The 23,371-nt window shown below is 52.9% G+C and overlaps 1 protein-coding gene and 1 non-coding gene across 2 annotated transcripts in view; one reads left to right on the top strand and one right to left on the bottom strand.

Moving 5' to 3' along the window:
* The first annotated feature begins 1,010 nt into the window (after positions 1-1,010).
* On the top strand, positions 1,011-1,117 carry LOC138381005 (U6 spliceosomal RNA). Its single transcript, XR_011232962.1, has one exon. It is a non-coding gene; the product is annotated as a U6 spliceosomal RNA (small nuclear RNA).
* Positions 1,118-2,312: 1,195 nt separating this feature from the next.
* The window catches only part of GNG7 (G protein subunit gamma 7), a 124,540-nt gene continuing 103,481 nt past the window's right edge, over positions 2,313-23,371 (bottom strand). Inside the window, exons 4-5 of the mRNA XM_069497821.1 lie at positions 8,130-8,245; positions 2,313-6,055 (exon numbers count right to left, since the gene is read on the bottom strand). Of these exons, the coding sequence (XP_069353922.1) occupies positions 5,930-6,055; positions 8,130-8,210 (207 nt within the window). The 5' untranslated portion in view covers positions 8,211-8,245 and the 3' untranslated portion in view covers positions 2,313-5,929. The remainder of the gene's footprint in view (positions 6,056-8,129; positions 8,246-23,371) is intronic.

Raw genomic sequence — 23,371 nt, 5'->3', positions numbered from 1 at the left:
TTGTAAGCCTTTTTTTTTTTTTTTTTTTTTGCCTATTTCCTGTGTCTTCTTTTCTGTGCCCTTTAAAAAGCCCAGTTGATGGTAACGTGTGTACAATTTTGCACCTGGGTTTTTCAATGACTATTATATAAGCATTTTCCTGTGTCCTTAAAAAACCAATCACAATGGATAAGCACAACATGGTCCATTCACAAGTGGAATATCACCCAGCCACAAAAAGGGACGAGGCTCTGACACAGGCCACAGCATGGATGGACCTTGAGGACATCGTGCTCAGTGAGAGACGCCAGTCACAGAAGGACACACAGTGTGAGACTCCATTTATATGAAGTGTCCAGAACAGGCAGATCCACAGAGACGGGACATGGATTCATGGTTGCCAGGGGCTGCAGGCAGGGCATGGGGAGTGACTGTTGATGAGGATGGGGTGTCTTTCTGGGGTGGTGGAATGTTCTGGAACTAGATAGAGGTGACAGTTGCACAACGTTTACATTTTAAACAGTGACTTTGTGCTATGTGAATTACATCTCAATTTTAAAAATCACAAATATTTTGAAGGCTGCAAATACCCCAGTGTGTGACTGCATCCCAACAAGGGACTGAACCTTTGTGGTTGGATGTTGCCGGCATTTCAGACTCTGACTGTGGATTCTCAGAAGCGAACGTGTCCTTGGGAGAAGTTGTTACAGCACTTTCCAGGAAGGCTGTACCAGCTTTGAGGTCCGCTGGCAGTGGGTGACGGCTTGTATCTCCCTGCATTCCTGCCAGCTCAGAAACCGAAGCTTATCTTCATCTTGATGAATTTGAGGCAAAAGGAGAAATTTCATCATTTAAATAAATTAGGAGTAAACACAGTTTCCTCTGTTCCCTGCCCATATCCTGGGCCCATTTGTCCATTGGAATTTCAGAGTTTTCCTTTCTAATTCTCAGGAGCTCTCTTTAAAAAATTGTGGTATACTCCGGTTTCTCTTCAAAATGAATAAATCTTTTGCCTTTTAAAAATTGTGGTAGTGCTCGCTTCGGCAGCACATATACTAAAATTGGAACGATACAGAGAAGATTAGCATGGCCCCTGCGCAAGGATGACACTTAATTAAATAAAAAAAAAAATAAATAAAAATAAAAATTGTGGTAAATTTTACATAATAATAAATTTGCCATCTTAACGAAGTGTATAATTTAGTGGTGTTAAGTACATTCAGAATGTTGTGAAACCATCACCACCATCCACCTCCAGAATTTTCTCATCTTCCCAAACTGACACGCTGTCCCCATCAGCAGTCACTCCCCCATCCCTGCCCAGCCCCTGGCACCCACCATCCTACTTCCGGTCTCCGTGGATCTGCCTGTTCTGGACATTTCATATCAATGGAGTCTCACACTGTGTGTCCTTCTGTGTCTGGCGTCTCTCACTGGGCACGGCATCCTCAAGGTCCCTCCACACTGTGGCCTGTGTCAGAGCCTCATCCCTTGTCATGGCTGCGTGATACTCCAGGGTGTGGATGGACCACGTGTGTTTATCCATCCGTCCATCCGTGGACTTGGGTCACGCCCACCATTGGCCACGTGAGTCCTGCCATGAACGCAGGTGCACAGATACCCTTTGAGATCCTACTTCCCGTCCCTTTGTGTACATACCAGTGGCATTGCTGGGCCTTACGATAATTCTATGTTTAGGCTGTGAACTGCCTTCTAATCTTAAGCTTGTTAATCTATAGTGGAGCATTTTGATGCAGTTGCATCTGCACCTGTTTTATACTGACAAAGTTCCCTGCTCTGAAGTCACAGTCACCCATTTAAATACTTTAATATTAAACGTTGAACTCTCTGAACTGCGGTACGAGATTGAGCTTTGACTCACTGGACTTCGTCCCCGGGCTTGGGCTTTGACCGTCCAGCATGGTTTCAAGGCGGCCAGAAAGCCCAGGATGGGGCCCGAGGTCCAGGATTAAAACCTTCCCACATTTGAGCCCTTAAAAGAGGGTCATGCCTTCCCCCCCACAAAACAAAACACAAACACCCCAAACTGTGGGCCGCACAACCAAGGCTTGTGCAGACCTTAAAGAGCTCCTCCTCCTAGATTTTCTAACCACAAATCGGCAAGTCCATCCTCACTCTGGGTGCGGTCGGCCCCCAGCCCTGGGTGCCCTCGTCGGGTCCCCTCCCAGCACCCCCTCCCCGCGTGGCGGAGGGGGTGGGGATGATGCGGCCCAGCCCCTCCCCTCTGCCGCAGCCGCAGAGAGAGAAGGAAGAGCTCAGAGCCAGGGAAAAGGAAACGTGAGCCTTTTTATTGTGTATGAATTCACTTCGTATCAACAATTCCACACGATATTAAAACACTGGAGAAAGTGGTTGCGGCACGCCTGGAATCTTAAAAAAATAATAAATAAAGATAACGGGACATTGAAATGCAGATGGGGTGGGACCAGCCAGAAACTGGTCTTCACCGCGCTTGGCGACTGAGTCCCTTCGAGGACAGGGACGGGCGGTGAGCGCCCGGCGTATGGCTTCTTAGGTTGGCTGACTTATTTTCTGAGCGCCCCTCGAGGAAGAGCGACGGTTCAGCGGCTTCACCTCAGCCCGGAAACCCCCTCCTGGTCCCTCCTGCGCGGGGAGGGCTGCGACAGCCTTTTCCTGTGGCCCCAGAGCTTGGCGGAGATGGATGAGCGGCCTGGCGGCCCATCAAAGGGACCTGGCAGAAAGGGAGAAAGACAAACACCTTCCGCCCGACCCCGGGCCACGCTGGCCACCGTGTGTGTCCCCGGAGGTCACAACCGAGCCACTTCATGCTTGGCCTGGGGGTCACCTTCTGGGAGGGTGAGGGAGGGGTGCACATTCTAGCGCCTTCCTGGAGGCGGGGAGGGCAGGGGAGGGTGCCCGGGGGGGCCACCAGTGCACCCCGCAGCCCCCACCTGGCACCTGGCCCGTGGGCAGCTCTAGACCAGGCTGCAGGAGAAAGGGAAACTCTCGTTGGGTTCCCCCTCCTGCCTGCGCCCCGTTTTTCTTCTTTTCGGTGCAGGTGGGTGTGGGGATGGGCGTCCTGAAATCTCTTCCCTCCCCCATGTGGCTGAGAGATGCTGGCCCCGCCACGGCCAGGGCCGGGGCTGCACCCACAACAGCTCCCCGCCGCCGCCAGTGCCCTAGAAACCCCGAAAACGCCTGGACATAGCGCGTTCTCGCCAGACGTCCCTGACAGAGACACACACACGGTCAGCATAGTGGGTGCCATCGGGTGTCAGGTCTGCATGAACACGTCCCTCCATGTGGTCTTAAGAGATTGACTCTAACAGCTGGAGAGAGACCCACGGGCTTTTGCCAAGTGCCACCCCCCTGGGGTCCGAGGCTGTGGACACCTGGTCACCAGGCTCGACAGCCGGGGTGGAGGGGGTGGAGGAGCGGGTGGGAGATGGAGGGGCAGGGGGCAGGGACACCCAGGGACGCGCAGCCAAGTCCCGACTCTCGGGAGACACCAGCCTGTCCTTCCCCTCCCTGGGCCTCAGTTTACCTAGAATGCTTGGACCCTAGGGTCCTCTCCATGGGGCGGGAGGACGTGGGTTTAGTGTCTGCCGGTCCAGTGAGCCCAGAGTGGGCACCTGGGACTGGGAAGCTTGGGCTTAGCCCCATCATCTCCCTCGGCCCAGGGGTCCCTGCTGGCTTCTCTGGGGTCGCATCAGTGGGGACACACGGGTGGGACTGGGCTTGGCACAGCTGTGTCCCCCTCCTCCCTCAGCCCTGGCAGGGCAGGGGGCACAGGAGGAGGAGGAGGAAGAGGAGGAGGAGGGAGGCTTGGGCCCCTCGGGTGCTACTGACCCTGAACTCAAAATCTCCTGTCCTCTGTGGGGCCTGGTGGCCAGAGGGCCGGGACGGTGGGGACCACAGAGGAAGGATGGCCATGCAAGGATGTGACACCAGCTCAGGGGATTAAGGCTTCTTTCTAGGAGAAACGGAGGCGCCTTGGTTCCCAGGTGCCAAGACGGTTGGTTGGAAAGGGAGGAGCTGGGGCAGGGGCTTCCTCTCCGCTGCCTGCTTCTAACACCACCCCGCCTGCCCCTGCCTCGGCCTCCCTGCTGGGGCCGCTCCCTGGGTTTCCGGGACAGGCTTGTGCCCGTTTCCCAAGTTCCTGCCAGGAGTGGCAGAGTGGCCTGCCCCGGGCCCCCTAGCCCCAGCCCAACGGGAGAAGGCTGCTGTCTTTGGCTCCAGCAGCAGGTTGGTGGAGCCCGGGCCCCCGAGTCCCAGCCCTCCCGGACCGGCCGTAGAGAGCTGGGAGCCCGGGAGAAGCCTGAGCTGCCGTCTGATCCCTCCGGGAGCCAGCCCGGGGTGGGGGGTTGAGGGCCGCCCCCCTGCACCTGCACCTGCTCTCTACCCGCAGCCGCCCAATCTCTCCAGCCTTGGCCAGACGGGAACCTCGGCCCTGCCCCTAGAGGTGGCTGCACCGGGAGCGTGGGGGAGTCGGCTGAGGCTCCAGCACCGGCCCTACCGGCCTGCAGGGAAGACCGGGGTGGCCGTCCTGGAACCCTCCGGGCACAAGCCCTTAGACTCTGGTTTCCGTGGGGCCTCCCAAGTCCAGGGCTATGTGGGGCCCCTGCTGCCCAGGACCCATCTCAGGTGTGGCCACAGGTGATGCAGGTGGGCGCCAGAGGGTGTGCCGGCAGCACCTCCCTTCTGCCACCTGCTGCTGTCACTCTCTGGGTCGTAAAAGGGGACAAAGTCATCTTAAAAATGCCCTCCCCCCATGACATCTTAAATTTCCAAGGCTGTTGGGAAGAGTGACTGATTCTCCCTAAAAATGTGTCTCTCATCCTCAAGCCAGCCCTTCCAGGTTGTGACTTGGGTGGAAAACCGCAAGGATCGGGCGTGAGGGACGACGGGAGAGCTGAGCGGGCGTTTCCGTCTCTGGGACGGAGGATCTCGCCTCCACGGTCCTTTGAGGTCACTTGGAGACAATTTGGCAACTGTGCACACTCCCACGCACAAGGCGGCTCAACCCGCCAGGCAGGGGCTCCCCGGGTGGCATTTGGGTTTGAAAACAGCCGTGGTGATTCGAGAAAGTGGGAAACAACCCGGAAGAGCTGGGTGTGATCAAAGCCGCTCAGCGACCGCGGACGCCTCGTGCTTAGAACGAAACACTGTCCGGGCCCGTGACCGCCACCTCTCCCCCACTGGGGACAAGTCCTGAAAATCTGCTTTTGGGGTCCCCAGGAAGGGATGAGTGACAAACGCCACACAGGGGAGTGACACTTGGCAGCCCGGAGTGCGTATCAGCGACAAAAGCCCCTGCCCAGGCCCCACAATCCATCTGCGCACGACACGTACGGTTTAGCTACAGGTTTGGCCACCGAAATCTGGTGTCAGCAGTGTGGAATAACAATTTTTTAAATGGAAAGGAGAGATTTTTTTTTTTTTTTACAAAAAAGTTCATTATGTCACCCAACCCCCCAACCCCAGTTTTACCTCTACTTAAAAAAAAAAAAAAAATCCCTGCAACCTGGTGACGTCCTTTCACGTGTGGCCAATTGTGAAGGTATTACTGCCCTGGGGACAGGTGCCCTGAGTGAGCAGCACTGTCACCCTGCTTTCCTTCCCGGCTCCGGTTCCACAAGGTGAACGGCAATTGAGAGCTTTAAAAAATTGTTACCACGTCGCTTGGGCATCTCAGTTGTTCTTAACTGGAAGTGGCTGCAGAGCCACTGACCCGTTTGGGCCAGGCCCGTGAGACAGCTGTGTCGTCGGCTCTGAAAATCCATCTAATCTGGAGGATACATTTCACCCCACCTGGGCAGGGGAATTTTTTTAGTTTCTTTTGGAATTAAAAGTTTTGGGGACTCGAGATGTTTTGCTCGAGCTGGGCACTGAATGATGCCCTGCCGGAGACAGAGAGACAGAGAGAGACAGAGAGAGGGAGAGAGGAGCCGAGCGCGCGGAGACACAGCTATAGAATAATACAAGGCTTCTTGTCCTTAAAGGGGTTCTCGGAGGCAGGGACCCCGACCAGCAGAGGGTCGTTCCGGGCGTGCTGTTCGCAGTAACTCATGAGTTCCGACGAGGCTTTGGAGACCTGTGGATGGCACAAGGAGGGGAGAAGGAGGGTGAGGAGGGAGGAGGCACCCGGGTTCCCGCGGCATCGTTCGCGGCAGCCCCATGGGGGGAAACAGCCCAGTGTCCGCGACAGCTGAGTGGATCAACACAGCGTGGTCCGTCCACATGTGGAACCTCACTCAGCCACGAAAAGGGACGAGGCTGTGACACAGGCCACGGCGTGGATGGACCTTGAGGACATCGTGCTCAGTGAGAGACGCCAGACACAGAAGGACACACAGTGTGTGACTCCATTTATATGAAACGTCCACAACAGGCAGATCCACAGAGATGGGACGTGGATTCGTGGTCGCCAGGGGCTGGGAAGGGGATAAGCAGTGACGGCTGATGGGGACCGGGCTTCCTTTTGGGGTGATGGAATGTTCTGGAATTAGAGAGAGGTGCTGGTTGCACAGCGTTGTGAATATACTAAATATCACTAATAATAAATTTTATATGTGTCTTTTACTACAACTGCAAAACGACTTTGGAAAAAAAGAGAAGGCTGAGCTTCTTCCAGGAGTTGCCACGTGTTGAACCGAGAGTCGGGACAGACGGACCCCTCCTGCGAGTCAGCCGGACACCCCACGCCCGCCGCAGGATGGGGAACCGCCTGAATATGCGACATGATCGTGGGAGGTCTGACAGCGACACCCGGCGCTCTGCCCTTCATCCTGTCACACGCAGCCGGAACCCACGGGGGACTCTGGCTCCAGTGAGGGGCTGACGCTCCCATTCACGGGTGGGACCCTCTGCCATGGGTTGCGGCCACCAACCGTCCCTGGGCCACACTGTCCGTCCTCCGGGCTGTGCCTCTGGGAGGCCGCAGGTGCTGCCCCGCGGTTCACCCCAGCAGGGCAGGAGGCCAAGGTGTCGGGTGTCCCAGGCCAGGGCAAATGGGGACACACACGTCTCTCTGCCCCGGAACTCACCCCCGTGGTGGCGACTCTCTCTCTGCGGGACTTGGCCACCATTCCTAGCCTGGCTGCCTCACCTGGAAGGTGCCTTTGCCCCCAGACACCCCATCCTCCCTTGGACCCCAGGGACCCTGGGACCGCATCCCTTCGGGCAGGCTTCAGGGTCCTGCCAGGCCGGGCAGCCCCCGGGGACACTCCTGCCCACGGGTGGATGGAGAAAATTGCCACTCTGGGGAGCTCGCTGGCCGCAGGCTTTGATGACTTGGGTCGGGCTCGCTTTCTAGACATCTATTTGGGAAGCAGCCTCCTCGAGGACAGAAATAGCCTCCAGCCTGGAAATAGCTGGCGCGGTGGCCCCGGCATGGACAGAAAGCTTGTGCCCGCCGCACTCAGCCCCCAGCCCGCCGCTGCCCAGGCTCTGTGGTGCTGGTCGCCGCTTTGAGGGGACAAAAAAACCTCAGGCGGGACCGGTGGGGGGCGTGGGCTCTAGTCCTGAGCCCCGCTGGCCTGACTTTCAAAGGGTGGGGGCCCTGCTCAGCCCTCGACATCAAACGGGCGGGATGAGTCACCGCCCTCCACCAGGCCGGGCTGGCACCGCTCACAGAGGAAACCCACTTCAACCGGGCCTTCTCTGCGCTCAGCCCGGAGGAATGCTTTGAATGCCCAGGTCTGCCCCAGCAGTCGGGGTTCTAGAACATTCAGACGCCTCGTGGGGGGCACCCCCCGCCCCTCATGGCAGGATCCCAGCTGGCAGCGGCGTGACAGGGTCCGGGGGGGCTCAGGGCCCCAGAGCCCCCTCTGCTGCCGGCCAGCAGGGGCGAGTCTTTCTGTCCCCGGCTGGAGCCACCTGGGGGCCGGTCACCCCTTCCTAGTGAATTACCACAACCAGTGACCACCTGCGGGTGACAGGTGCTTGAGAACAGAGATCTGAGCGGATACGTGGAGGGACAGTTGATTCTACTTGGCCAGGCCACGGTGCCTTGTTGTTTGGCCAAACGTTAGGTGAAGGGCCCGAGGTCCCACAGCGAGAGACACAGCCTCGGTGGCGAGACCTCTGCCCTCCCGCGAGGCTCCCTGCCCGTCATTCGCTGAGCGCCCCTGGGATGCCCCAGCTCGTCCTGTGCCCGCCCGGCTCACCTTGATGCGCTCGATGCCGGCTTCGATGCGGAGCTGTTCCACCAGCTTCCGGGCCTGGGCTATGTTGTTAGTGGCTGACATTGTCTGCCATCAGCTCGGGGCCGTCGTCCAGAGATCTGTGGGGGGAGCAGAGGGACGTGAGCCCGCTTGTGATGGCCCAGGAGGACAGCAGGGCAGGATGCCCCCTCCCGCAGCCCCCTGGTGGCCCCGCTCTGGGGAGTGGCCATGTCGTCTGTGTCCCCAGCTCCCCGGCCAGCGGGAGGGAGCCCCGCTAAGTACGACATCCCACGACATCCCAGTCCCTTCCTGTAGCCGACTGGGGCCGGTGCCCCTGGCTGTGACCATAAAGGGCTCCCAGGAGAGTTCTAGAAACAGCAGCACCAGCTCCTGGTTAGGCTGGAGTGAGGGACATGGCAGGAAACAGGAAGGAGCTTTTTCTCTGCTCCCCGCCCTGCCCCAGGCTCTGCCCCCGGCACTGTGGACACTGGGGTGACCCCCACACTGCAGCCTCCCTGGCCTCCACCCACCCCATGCCAGGAGCACCCCCTACCCAGTTGTGACAATCACAAATGTCCCCAGACATTGGGCAGTGTCTCTGGCGGGACAGAGGCAGGTCTTGGCATCCTGGGGGGGGTCGCCCTTCTCAGGAGGGCCTGGGTGTGCTTCACTCGCCCTTCCCGCAGTCTGTTCAGCAAACCTCACAAAGAGCTTACTGCTGCCCGCAGGCCGAAAGTTGGTACAAACACACAGCACCTCCCACCTCCAGGTCCCTCCTGGGAAAGCGGCACCCAGCCCGGACACCACCCTTAATCTCTCACAAATACCGGTGTGTTCTCCTTTTCCAAACTTTTGTCATTTTAAGAATGTTGCCAGGTGCAGTGGCCACACCTGTAATCCCAGCACTCTGGGAGGCCGAGGTGGGAGGATTGCTTTTGAGCCTAGAAGTTTGAGACCAGCCTGAACAACATAGTGAGACCCTCTCTCTACAAAAACTAGAAAAATTAGCTGGGTGTGGTGGTGCACACCTGTAGTGCCAGCTACTCGGGAGGCTGAGGTGGGAGGATCGCTTGAGCCCAGGAGTTGGAGGCTGCAGTGAGCTATGATCACACCACTGCACTCCAGCCTGGGTGACAGAGTGAGACCCTGTCTGTGACTGGCTCCCCCCGCCCCAGGCGGTTGCAGGCATCAATATCTCATTCCTTTTCCCCCCGAGCAGTACTCCACGGTGTGGAGGGACCACAGTTTGCTTAACCATCCACCTGCTGAAGGACATCTGAGCCGATTCTAGTTTTGTCTACCACGAGTGAAGCTGCTACAAACACTCCTGCGCGGTTCTCCTGTGGACGTAAGTCTATTTCTCTGGGATGAACACCGAGGAGGGCTGGGTCACATGGTGGCCTCGGGTTTAGTTTTTAAGAAACTGCCGAACCGTTTTTCAAAGTAGCTGCACCGTGTTATGGTCCCACCAGCCAAGTATGAGCAATGCTTACTTGTTTATATAATTCAGTTATGCGAAAATTGTTTTTTGTTCCTTTAGGCAGCAAAAATTCTACTCCTTCCATCTAATTTTGATTTATTGTGTGAGCCTTAATTCAGTGGTCCTCAACTAGGGGTGATGCTGCCCCTCTCCAGGGGACACGTGGGTGAAGTCTGGGGACATCTGTGGTTGCCACGACTGGAGGAGGGCTGCCCCTGGCATGCTGGGTGGAGGCAGGGAGGCTGCGCAGCACCTGCAGTGCCCAGGACGGCCCCTCCCCAGGGACCCTGCCCCGGTGTCAGTAGCATCGGCGTCAAGGGACCCTACCAAGTAGGACCCAGCAGGGGTGTCCGTGCTGTTGGGGGTGCCAGGCACAGAGCCCCTGTCCCCGCCATTTAACCAGGTGACTAAGTAGCGCTCCGTGTCCGTCATAACTCACGGTGTCGCTGTCTGTTCTGTAGAACTAGGTGGCCACAGAAAAGTGAAGGCAAGATTTCAGATTTTCAGAACATTCCGACTTCACGAGCAGTCGACATTACACACAGTGACGGTGACGAATCTCCAGGGAATGGGGCCAAGGGAACAAAGCCAATCCCAGTAGTGACGTGCCGTGTGGCTCCCTGGATATAACGTGTTTAGGACGACAGGCCGAGAGACACGGAGACCGGATTAGGGGTCGCCAGGGGTCAGGGAGGGCGACAGGAAGGTCACCAGCTAGGGTCTCAGCTATGCTGCTGGATGCGCGAACCTGCCCAGGAGGCGAACTTGGAGGGAACTTGAGGCGCACGAGCCCAGAGCACGCGGGAAGCTGCAGAGATCGGAACAGCCGGGTGGGTTGTATCACTGTCTGGTCATGCCATAGTTTTACAAAATGTTACCATAGAACCGGGTCAGTGAGACACACTTTCCCTGTGTTCTCTGTTACAACTGATGTGACTCCACAGGGATCTCAGTAAAAGCATCAATTAGGGGAAAAAAAAGGCTTTGGACACCGCCCGGCTCCCGCGTCTCCAGCAGACGTCCAGCCCCCGTTGGGGGCAGAGAGGCCTAAGCCTGTCTCCCGTCTGCAGGGCCGCGTGTGGGCTCGCAGAGGGCTCTGATTCAACAGACAGCTTCAAAGCGGCCACAAAACATCCAACTCAGGGAAAACCGCCCTGGGTTCGGCTTAAAAATACCTAAATTACTCAGCGCTAAATATAGACACGGATAGAGAACAAATGGGCCGGCCGCACGGCCTGTTTTCCTTGGAAGGCCAAGGGGGCCCTATCTGACATGCACAGGACCCAGGAGCTGCAGCCTCCACGTGACCATCGGGTCCTGTTCTGGGCAAACGCCGTGGCAGGGGCTCCCTCCGGGCTGGTTATATCCAGGCCTGCTGGAAAGGCCAGAGAGGGCTGCGTTTGTGTGTGTGAGTGTGTATGTCTGTGTTTGTATGTATACCTTTGTGTGTGCACGTGTGTGTACGTGTGAATGTGTATATGTATGTGTGCACATATGTGTATATATGCCAGTGTGTAAGCGCACATATATGTGCGTGCACACATGCTCACATGTGGTATGCATGTCAACATGCATGTGCACACTGGTATTTGTGCACGTGTGTCAGTGTGCATATGTGCACATGCATCTTTGTGTACATGTGTGTATTTGTGCACACATACTTGCACATGTGTGCGTGTCAGATGCATATGTGCACACATGTGTATTTGTGCATGCACACGTGGACACTGGTGTACATGTGCACACGTGCATCTGTGTACGTGTATGTACACAGGGGTGCTTGTGCATATGTGCACACGTGCATACGTGTGTGTCTGCACGTGCACGTGTCTGTGTGTGCTCACTGAGACTCAGACAGAGGTTGCATCACCCACAGCCCCTGCAGCTGCCTCCCGAAGTCCCTGTCTTGGCTGCTGTCACCAGCCAGCCACTGACTCAGGGAGCAGCCATGCCCCCCACCGAGAATTTAGCCAACACCAGCAAAACACGCCTTGGTGCTGAGTCAGCCCAGGGAACATTCCTCACCGGCTGCCTCCCCGCAAAGGCACGTGACGGTGCCAGGCGTCCTGACCTGGCTGGGCCAGGCAGGGCCTGGGAAGCCTTCAGCAGCCGGGCAGGGCCTGGGGACGCCGGTGGGCAGAGGTGGGGTGGTCAGAGCTGTGTGCAGCCCCAGGGGCACCTCCCCACACGCCTCCGTGCACGGTGCTCCGGGCTGGGGAGGTTGGCGAACAACGTGGGGTGAGGTTCTCTAAAAATAAAACTTCAATGGATGCTGCCAGGCTCTGGGCTGGCCTCCTAGCCAAGGGCTAACAAACCACGTCCGAGTTTAAGCCTCGTGCAGAAAAATCCCACACGCATGCCCTGAAAGGCAAGGGCACCCAGGGTACCCCCCACCGCAGTATGTGCAGTAAAGCTGTGATACGTATAGAGGGAGGGGCATCACCCCCAAATAGAATGGGTCTGAGCTGAGAGGTGAGGCTGCAACGCGTGCGAGGATTTGGCAAACCCAAAGGACACGTGGGTGGCGAAATAGCAGCACCTGGTCAGAGCGGGGTCTGAACCTCGGCCCTGCAGACACTGGGGCTGCTCATTCTCTGGGATGGGGCCATTCTGGGCGCCGCAGGGTGCTGAGCAGCACCCCTGGCCTCCACCCACCCCACGCCAGGAGCTCTCCCAGGCACGACAACCACAGATGTCTCCAGATGTGGCCAAGCATCCCTTGGGGATGGTGGGCAGAACTGCCCCTGAGTGACTCACTGGGTGAGAGCAGACCTTATCCCACACTCCCGGAGATGCTCCAGATAAACAGCCGCAGACTGAGATGGAAATATACCCAGATTGGGCCAATCATACGGAATGTTCTTTATCGTAGATAGGTTACGTCCTAGCACTGGATCAACAGAACGAACGCAGATCGGTAGCTATGACCACATATAAGGATTTAGGGCTGGGCGTGGTGGCGCACGCCTGCAGTCCCAGCTACTCGGGAGGCTGAGGCAGGAGGATCGCTTGAGCCTAGGAGTTGGACGCTGCAGTGAGCTGTGATCACACCACGGCACTCCAGCCTGGGTGACAGAGTGAGACTGTCTCAAAAAAAAAAAAAAAAAAATAGCCGGGCATGGTGGCACATGCCTGTAGTCCCAGCTACTCGGGAGGCTGAGACAGGAGGATCCCTTGAGCTCAGGAGTTTGAGGTTGCTGTGAGCTAGGCTGACGCCACGGCACTCACTCTAGCCCGGGCAACAGAGTGAGACTCTGTCTCAAAAAAAAAAAAAAAAAGAAAAGAAAGAGGCCGGGCGCGGTGGCTCACGCCTGTAATCCTAGCTCTCTGGGAGGCCGAGGTGGGCGGATCGTTTGAGCTCAGGAGTTCGAGACCAGCCTGAGCAAGAGCGAGACCCCATCTCTACTAAAAAAATAGAAAGAAATTATATGGACAGCTAAAAATATATACAGAAAAAATTAGCCGGGCATGGTGGTGCATGCCTGTAGTCCCAGCTACTCGGGAGGCTGAGACAGGAGGATCGCTTGAACCCAGGAGTTTGAGGTTGCTGTGAGCTAGGCTGACGCCACGGCACTCACTCTAGCCTGGGCAACAGAGTGAGACTCTGTCTCAAAAAAAAAAAAAAAAGAAAGAAAAAAAATAGAACTTCACAACAAATACTAATAAAACTAAAACCCAAGACCACTGACCTAGGAAACATCACTGCCTCAAGGATGCTGAAAGCAAACCTCTTTAGAATATTAATACCTTAGCCAGGTCCCGTTGAGAGAGCGAGTGAAGGACACATTTAATCAATTGGTGTAAGAAGTAATTTGGCAAACAATGGGTTAGAGCGGCCTCATCAATCACGAAGGAAAGCGGGTGGAAGACTAACGGGTGGCACTTTATGTACTCGCGACACCAGTCCAGTCAGAGGAGTGAGAAACTCCCCTTGGTAACTAACGCCTTTGTAACCAGCCCCTGCAGCCACCCGTCTGTTCTCTGTTCATATAGCTTTGCCTCTTCTGGAAAGTTCTATAAATGGAGTCATATGGTGCATAGTCTGGTTTCTTTCCCAGGGCATGAAGCGTTTCGATTCACCCCGGGTGTTGCAGACACCAGTTCGTTCTTGTTCCTGGCTGTGTGGGATTCCACCCCAGGGACACGCCACAGCCTGCGGGGCCGTTCACCACTTGGGGGACATCCGGGTGGCTTCTGGTTTTTGGCAATTGTGCACAAACCTGCAACACATATTCATGTACAGGTTTTTGGGTGAACCTGTTTCCATTTCTCTTGGAGAAATCGTTAGGCCTGAGGTGTACGCTGTTCCAAACGGTTTCCGAAGTCACTGCACTATTTTGTATTCCCACCAGCAGTACAGGAGAGATGAAATGGTTTTTAAAATAATAATTCTTTTTTCTTTTAAAAGCAGGTATAGTGTACAGAGACCCAGGGAGAAGCGAAAGCAATGTGGCCAAGGACATGATCGTGTGACAAATAGTTTGCCTGGGATGTAAGGGCTTCCCTGGACACAGACGTTCAGTGTTAAAACGGGGATGGTCCCTGGTGCACCGGGATGTGAGTCGGTCACCCCGGTGGTGAGGGCAGTCACAGAGTGGCTCTGACCTGTGCAGTTGCCAGGTGTCCCCTCTGCAGCTGCCTGACACCAACTGGGAGAGATCTGGATCCATTTCAGGGTCCCCAATGCCCCCTTCATGCTGAAAGCGTCAGTTAAAGCGACTATGAGCATCTGCACGTCCAGAAGCCATTTGTGCAAAGAGGTTCCCCAAAGGCAGGACAAGGTTCTTAGGCCCAGGGGGAACCTGGCCGGCCCTGAGCCCCGCCAGCCGTGGGGTCACACACATGGATGGTCCTTGTGCCAGGGTCCCCCCTGGAGCTCTTCTCAGCCCCCAGGGAGGCGGAGTTTAGCTGAAAGGTGTCCTCGCTTTGGAGCAAGGGGAGGGGAGGGCCGAGGGCTCGTGCATGGAACTGAGCTAGCAGACGGGATGTTCCCCAGGACATTGGTGACACGGTCGGAAGGGAGCAAGGGGACTGTCTAGCATGCTTGACTGCCTCGTGGTCTGGGGAGGACAGTGAGGGCCAGAGAGGCAAAGTGACCTTCCCAGAGCCACATGGAGTTAAGACCAAGCACGAGGGGGACCCAGGAGTTGTGGGGGACTGACTCTCACACTAGAGGACTAGCCACTGTCTGGGGACAGACGTTGGACAGATCCGAGAGGCAGCCCTGGGGGCAGCAGGAGACTCCAGGGGGTCTCGGTGTGGGCTGCTCTGGGCACAGCTGCCACTGTGTGGGGCTGATTTAACACCCGGAGAAGGCCGGGCGCAGTGGCTCACGCCTGTAATCCTAGCACTCTGGGAGGCCGAGGCGGGTGGATCGCTCGAGGTCAGGAGTTCAAGACCAGCCTGAGCAAGAGCGAGACTCCGTCTCTACTAAAAATAGAAAGAAATTATATGGACAACTAAAATATATATATACAAAAAATTAGCCGGGCATGGTGGCGCATGCCTGTAGTCCCAGCTACTCGGGAGGCTGAGGCAGTAGGATCGCTTAAGCCCAGGAGTTTGAGATTGCTGTGAGCTAGGCTGATGCCACGGCACTCACTCTAGCCCGGGCAACAGAGTGAGACTCTGTCTCAAAAAAAAAAAAAAAAAAAAAAAAAAAACACCCGGAGAATGGGCGAGGGGCTCCACCCGGCCTCGCACAGGCTGCCCCAGCGCACAGAGCCAGGGAGGGGCGGGCTCTGGGATCTGCGAGGCTCTATGCAAATTAACAGATTTTGGAGAGAAGGTAAGAATTGCTACTTATTGTATTATATATTTATTATTATGTATTTGTATCATTTATTATATGTTTATCATTACTTATTATTTAGTTGTCTATATTGTAATATGTTGATTTTTTTTTTTTTTAGAGACAGGGTCTCACTCTGTCACCCTGGCTGGAGTGCAGTGGCGTCATCACAGCTCACAGCAGCCTCCAACTCCTGGGCTTGAGCGATCCTCCTGCCTCAGCCTCCCGAGTAGCTGGGACTACAGGCGTGCGCCACCATGCCTGGCCTGCCCCAATAGTGTTAATTGATATTAGTTTTATACATACCTATTAATATATTTATATTATTTATTATGCATTTATTAAATATTTAGATCTTGATTCATTTTATTGATATTATTTGCTATATATTTGTGTTTAAAATACATTCATATTTATTATACATTCATTAGTTACATATTTCTATCATTACATATTTATTTATTATTTATTTATTGCCATTATATTCATGTCATTTATTATTGCTTATATACTTATTGGTTTATAATATAGTTATGTTATACATGTATTCATATTGTATATTTATTCATAGATATTTATAGTTTATTTATTACTCATTATATATCTATATGTATAATATATTTATGCCACTTATATATTACATACTCGAGTATCCATTCACTATGTAGTCAGATCATTTATTATTAATATATACTTTTATTAGTATTTATAATGTTTGTATTACTACACATGTTAGATATGTGTATGTTTTTTCATAATATTACGTAGTTTGATTTGTATTCATGATGTGTTTATATAGTTTTTTATTAATTTCTTATTTATTTATGTTTGTAAGATATTCAGATTACCATCTATTTACTTTGTATATATGTGCCCACCCTAATATCACCTGTTACAGGCTTACTGAGCATTGTGTATTTTAACTTCTTGTTGTGAAACAGTTGTAGACTCACAGGCAGTTGCAAAATAGCCCAGGGCGTCCCACGCACCCTCTCCCGGCTCCCCCAGGCACTGTCGTGCGTGACTATGAGACAACATCAAAACCGAATCAGACGTGCACGATGCTGTGCCTCCCTCAGATGCCCTCATCTGGGGGTGCCAAGGGGATGTGGGTGGCCTGGGTCCCCCGTCTGTGGCCTGTCCCTGCTGGGCGGGGAAGGTGTGCTCTAAATGTCAGCTGAGCGATGGCTGGGCAGGTGAAGACGAAAAAGTGACACAAAGCCGACAGCCGCGCCAGTGGGGAGAGGCGAAGTCTAGGGCTCCGTCTGCAAATCCGGCTGGACGATTACGTTTGTAAAATCCTAAAGGCACCTGATCCACAGCTGGACATTTAACACCCCATAGTGCAGGGTCTCCCCGGGCACTGCGGCCACTGGGGCTGGCTGTTCTCTGGGGTGGCGCCGTCCTGGGCACTGCAGGTTCTGAGCAGCGTCCCTGCCTCCACCCTCCCCATGCCAGGAGCACCCCCAGTGTGACAACCACAGATATCTCCAGATTTGGACATGTGTCCCCTGGGGGCAAAACCTAAGGCCTTTACAGAAACCCTGAGGCTTAAAGCGGTTCCTTAGGTGAGACAGACGCAAACGGTTTGAACTCGGCCAGCTTCTGCTACCCCAAGAAACAGTCCTGAATGAAAACAGAAGCCTGTTTCGAAAGGGGACTACTCTTATCAGCATCCCATGACCCTCCCTCCCTTAGAGCTCAACACATTTGAAGGGGGTCGAGACCACAGCTCCAAGAGAGGAGGGGACTCCGGAAAGGGGGGGCCGCCATGGCAAGTGGTAGACCTGAAGCCGGCCGCGGCTCCACCAAGCTGTGTGGCCTTGGGAAAGTGGCCTCCCCTCTCTGAGCCCCGGGGAACTCTGCTGTGATGCTCAGAGGGACGTGCCCCTCTCTGCACCGGGGTCTGGCAGCAGAGCTCCTGGTTCCAGGGCCCCAGAGGCAGGTGGCTGAGGAGAGGGCCCTCTTTCGGGCACCTGTGGCAACTGGGAAATGTAAACACAGCTGCTGGAGAGAAAAAGTGACCAGAAAGAACACCCTGCACCCAGCGAAGGTGGAAGAGCAGGTTTGCTGGAAGCTGTTGAGAAATCCCGCTCCCTAAGGAGCTCGCTGGCACCCGGTGGCCACTCCCCTGACCTGCCCCAGGCTGGGGTCGGGCAGGGAATCGCTCCGGGGGAGGCCCGGCAGAGTCGGAAGTCAGTCATACTAAAAATCAGAGTGGACGGAATTAGCAACAGAGCCAGAGACTGGGTGTCCTGGAATGACCCATTTTGGGGTTGTCTGACTTAAAGCACGACCCCATCTTTTAGGCTGTGCTGTTAGTTTGGAGAGTCTGTGATGACCGGTCACGCTTAGGTCACTTCCGTGTCATTTATGGACATGAGGAGAGGCCAAAGGGCCTCTGGCAACCGTGGGTTGCATAAGCCTCTTGCTGAATCGACATGACTTTCAGGTTTCAGGGAGAGGTGAGGTCATTTTCAGGGACCTTATTCAGGGCTGGCGCCAGTTCCTGGAGATAGAATACACAGCGCACGTCTGGAAACCGACGACCCAAAACGCACAGCCCAGCTCTGCTCCTGACGCGGGACTTGACTTCCTCAGCCAGAAAATAAGAGGGCTGTTCTCAAAGCTGGGGAGAAGTCCCCGTTCGTCATTCTGTGGATCTGAGCTCAAGATGATCCTTATTAATGACCTCTTTCTAAAGTACTTGGACTTTGGATAAAAATCTCCCTTGGTAGATTTTGTCTTGCACAACGGTGGGTCAGCTTATAAGGACAAACTCACTGTCCTGTTGGGGGCAACCAGAAAAGTGGGACAGAGTGTCCGAACGTCTGCCCGAAGGCCCCGGAGGGCTGTCAAGATAGTGAAGAATTTCCAGCCAGGATGTGGGAGGGGATGGAAGCCTGGGAGGCTATGGGGTCACTTTATTCTAGGCCGGGGAGTTTGCGGAGAAGCTGAGTGGTTTGTTCATTAGCCTCACAAGGCCAGGGGTACAGAGATTGAGGTCTGACACCTGCCAAGGGGAGTGGGTTTGGTGAATTCCCCCTTGGTGTGATTTGGGGCAACTTCGTGTTACACTTTAGAAGTAATGGTAAACAGGAAACACACAGGGCCATACAGAGACGGCAACTGAGTTTTGAATAATCTCAATCGCCGATACTGGATTAAGGCAATCCTAGACTCCTTGCAGCCCTAGAAGCCTGGAAGAAGTAGACATAAATCCTCTGTGGAGGAAAACAACATCATCCCAGGTCTCGAAATATTTCTACATACTAATCTGCAAATACGATGTCTGGCACACAAATAAAAATAACCAGACATACAAAGAGACAGGACCACATGAAGAAAAACCAGCAGAAATAACCAGCAATACAAACAGACCCACAGGGATTCCACAGACTGGTGTAGACAGAAACTTTAAGAGAATTGTGTTCATTATGTTCAAGGAGATAAAAAGATAAGATTGGAATTTTGGCAGAAAATTGGCAACAGTAGGAAAAAAAAAGAACCAGCGGACAGGTGGAAAATGACAATACCTGAAAAGGAAGAGCTCAGTTGGAGAAATAAAAATTAGTGAATGGAAAGACGGAACAGAGGAAAACATCCAGAATGAAGAGAGGAGACACAAAGGGAAAGAAACTAGAGTGGAGGGTAAAGACACGGAGGATGCAGCGAGGTCTACGTGTAATGCTGGAAGGAGAGAGGGAACGGGGCAGATGCAATCTTTGGAGGGGTGATGACTGATAATTTTTAAAAACTGATAAAAAGACTTCAAGCCACGGATCCAAAACGTCCTAGAACCTCCAGGCAAAATAAATGTCTTTAAAACTGACAAGACAAATGGCCGATAAGCATATGAAACTGTGCTTAATGCTTAGTCAGCAGGGAGATATGAATTAAAACCACAATGAGAGGCGGCTTCATAACCACTCACTCGAATGGAAAAAATTAAAAAGACTGACAACACGAAATATTTGAGAGGCCGTAGAAAAACTGGAAGCATCATACCTTATTGATGGGGATGTGACATAGTACAACCGCTGCGGAAAATGGTTTGGCAGTTTCTTATAAGGCAAAACACATACCTAACCTATGACCCAGCAATTCCACTCCTAGGGATTTACTCAAGATAAATAAAAACATGTCTCCGCAAAAGGACTTGTACAAGATGTTCACAAGCGTTTATTCGTAATAACAAAAACTGGAAACGGTCCAAATGCCTGTCAACAAGAGAATGGATAAACAAACTCTGGTATTTCATACAATGAGATACTACTGCAAAAGCAAAAGAATAAACTATTGACAGATGAAGCAACATGTATGAATCTCAAAAAAATTTTGTTAAGCAACAGAAGCCAAACATTAGAGGTACATATTATATGACTTTCCCACCAACAGACCTTTCTTTTTTTCTTTTTTTTTTGAGACAGAGTCTCACTCTGTTGCCCAGGCTAGAGTGCCGTGGCATCAGCCTAGCTCACAGCAACCTCAAACTCCTGGGCTCAAGCGATCCTCCTGCCTCAGCCTCCCGAGTAGCTGGGACGACAGGCATGTGCCACCATGCCCGGCTAATTTTTTCTATATATATTTTTAGTTGGCCAGATAATTTCTTTCTATTTTTAGTAGAGACGGGGTCTCGCTCTTGCTCAGGCTGGTCTCAAACTCCTGAGCTCAAACGATCCACCTGCCTCGGCCTCCCAGAGTGCTAGGATTACAGGCGTGAGCCACCGTGCCCGGCCAGACCTTTCTTTTTAAAGGTAAAACTAAGGGGTATTTGAGAAGAATGATTCCAGATGAAAAGTAGGAAGTTGCACTTCCGGAGGAGTGAAAAACAACAGAAACATTGAGGAGGGGAAAGAATTTGATAAAATAATTCTACAGTTCCCGTGGAAAGATGAACAGGAAGTGAAAAACACCGAAAAAGTCTTGGAACACAAATGAATCACCACAGCCATCAACGCAGACCTCCCTTCAACTGCTCCATCAACAGGAGATGTTCCTCACTTCTGCCTTCACAGTTTTATTATATTATTTTGGTTATTGGATTCTAGTGATTGGAGTCCTCAATATTGCTTGAGGAGTTTGCCAGTCATAACATTATTGGAAAGTTGCAATTTTACACACAGAAAAAATGAAGTCAGCATCTGAATATATATATATATATATATATATATATCTCCATCTGCTGCGACTGGTCCAGAGGCAGAGTGATAGGGCTGAAGACCAGCTGTCCCCAGAGACTTTTCCTCGGTCCAGCCAGCCCTTCCCTGGATGACCACCTCAGCAGCCCTTAGCAGTGTCAGGCAGAGTCCTGTGTCCCCCTACCAATGGCCTCTGCCCCATTCTCCACTCCCTCCAACACCCTTCCCAACAGCTAGAGGGAGCTTCTGAAAATGCAGTTGAATCTCTTCCTCTCCTACTCAGAAACCAGCAGCAGCTTCTAATCCCTGACAAAATCAAGTGCAAAATCAAAGCTTATTGTTCAGTCCCCCCTGCCAAGAATTCTTCTTCCCCCAACCTCAATTATGCCAAAGAGTGCATTCTCTGATGCCTAGCTCCAGGGTCACCTACTTCCTCACCCTGTGGCCTCACGAGCTCAGCATTTTCCTGATTCCCTGAAGGGGCCATCAGGGGGACAGCTGTCCCTGGATAGCTAAGGCTCAGAAAAGGGAAGTGGTTTGCCCAAAAGAGATTTATTACAAAAAATTGGCTCACATGATTATGGAGGCTGAGAATTCATAAGATCTGAAATCAGCAAGCTGGAGACATGATAGGGTAGTTCCAGTATCTCAAAGCCAGCAGGCTCTAGATCCAAGAGTGGATGTTTCAATTTGAGTCCAAAGGCTGGAAAAGACTTACGTACCAACTTGAAGGCTGTCAGGCAGGAGGAATTCTCTCTTACTCAGCCTTTTTGTTCTATTCAGGCCTTCAACTGATTGGATGAGGTCCACTCACACTGTGGAAGGGTGGGCAATCTGCTTTACTCAAAGGTCCATTTCATCCAGAAACACTCTCACAGGCACACCTAGAATAATGTTTGACCAGATATCTGGGCACTCTATGGCCCAGTTAAATTGACACATAAAATTAACCATCATGACTACCTTGGGGGTGGTTATTCAGCCTGCCACACCATTCTCTCATGGCTCTCTGTCTCTTTTCTTGTAGTACTTATAATTTGATTTTTTTTTTTTTTTTTTGAGACAGGGTCTCACTCTGTCACCTGGGCTAAAGTGCACAGGTGTCATCATAGCTCACAGCAACCTCAAACTCTGGGCTCAAGTGATCCTCCTGCCTCAGCTTCCTGCCTCAACCTCTGGACTACAGGTGCTACCATGCCTGGCTAATTTTTCTATTTTTTTGTAGAGACAGGGTCTTACTCTTGCTCAGGCTGGTCTTGAACTCTTATTGTATAATGATCCTCCCTACTCGGCCTCCCAAAGTGATAAGATTACAGGCATGGGCCTCTGCACCTGGCCATAATTTGATATTTAAGTTGTCCCCCCATTGGACTGTAAGCCCCATGAGTCTACAGAGCTGGGCTGTTCTCCTCAGAGCCTGGCACATAGTAGGTGCTCAAAAGACATTTGCTAGAGGCATGAAGGGGTCGGCGGGGGTGGGGGGCACCTGCCTTTGCAGACATTGAGCCCTAACCCTAGAGGACCACTTTGTGTTTTGATACCTTCATCCTTTACAATGCTGGGTTCAAATGTTATTTCTTCTTTGAACCCTTTTTAATGGGGATCTTGACCTGGAATTCCTAGAACACTCTGGGGTATACTCAGAAACTCAACTGTGGTGTTTGCTATAGACTAAATGTTTGTGTTTCCCCAAATTCATATATTAAAATCCTAACACCTAGTGTGAGGGTATTAGGAGGTGGGCCTCTGGGAGGTGATGAGGTCATGAGGGTGGAGCCCTCGTGAATGGGATTAGCGCCCTCATGAAGGAGGCCCCAGAGAGCTCCCTCGCCCCTCCCATTATGTAAGGACACAGTGAGAAAAACGTCATCTATGAACCGAGGTGTAGGTCCTTGATAGACACCAAATCTTAATAGACACGACTTGACCTTGGACTTCCAGCCTCCAGAATGGTGAGAAATAATTTTTATTATTCATAAGCCACCCAGTTGATGGTACATTTTTGTGGCAGCCCAAATGGACAAAGACCACAGTGTTTTGTGTGTTGTTTCACTGCCACCTGCTTACGTATGTCTCCCTGGCAAACTGTGGGCACCCAGGAGGCAAGGGCTGAATCTTCCTGCAGTCACCAAGGTCACAGGCACAGAGCAGCCCTCGGCAGGTGAGAAGAGCAAGAAGCCCCCCAGCCGTGAGCAGCTCTCCCTGCAAGCGCAGTGGGGGGAGGCTCTCCGCTGTTGTCATCCCAGAGCCACGGGACACTGTCCCAGTGCCCTTCAACTTCTGCCTGAGCCAACTACCTGGTTTGGGAAGCACACACGTTAAAGAAATCATCTAGTTATAATAAAATCTGGCCATTTAAACAATTCTGAAGTGAACAATTTAGTGGCATTTAGCACACTCACAGTTGTGCCACCATCACTACCATTTCTAGAACATTCCATCAGTCCAAAAGGAAGCCCCGTCCCCATCAGCAGTCACTCCCCACCCCCTCCCCAGCCCCTGGCACCCACGAATCCACGTCCCGTCTCTGTGGATCTGCCTGTTCTGGACATTTCACATAAACGGAGTCACACACTGTGTGTCCCTCTGTGTCTGGCGTCTCTCACTGAGCACGATGTCCTCAAGGTCCCTTTACGCTGTAGCCTGTGTCAGGACTTCATTCCCTTTAAAGGCTGAATAATATTCCATTGTCTGTACAGAGCAACATTTTGAAGCAAACGTTGTTTTAAAAGAAAAGGAAAAAAGAAAAAGATCTCAGGTTGCTGTTGTTGGAACTGAAGCCACATGCTTTTTCCCCCCTAAACAGAACTAAAGTGAAAGATTAAAACACTCC

The sequence above is a fragment of the Eulemur rufifrons genome, chromosome 2 (genome assembly GCF_041146395.1).
Source record: "Eulemur rufifrons isolate Redbay chromosome 2, OSU_ERuf_1, whole genome shotgun sequence".
In the NCBI taxonomy this organism is placed as follows: Eukaryota; Metazoa; Chordata; class Mammalia; order Primates; family Lemuridae; genus Eulemur; species Eulemur rufifrons.
Note: the sequence above shows the minus strand (reverse complement) of the source record. Positions and strands in the feature narration are given on the sequence as shown.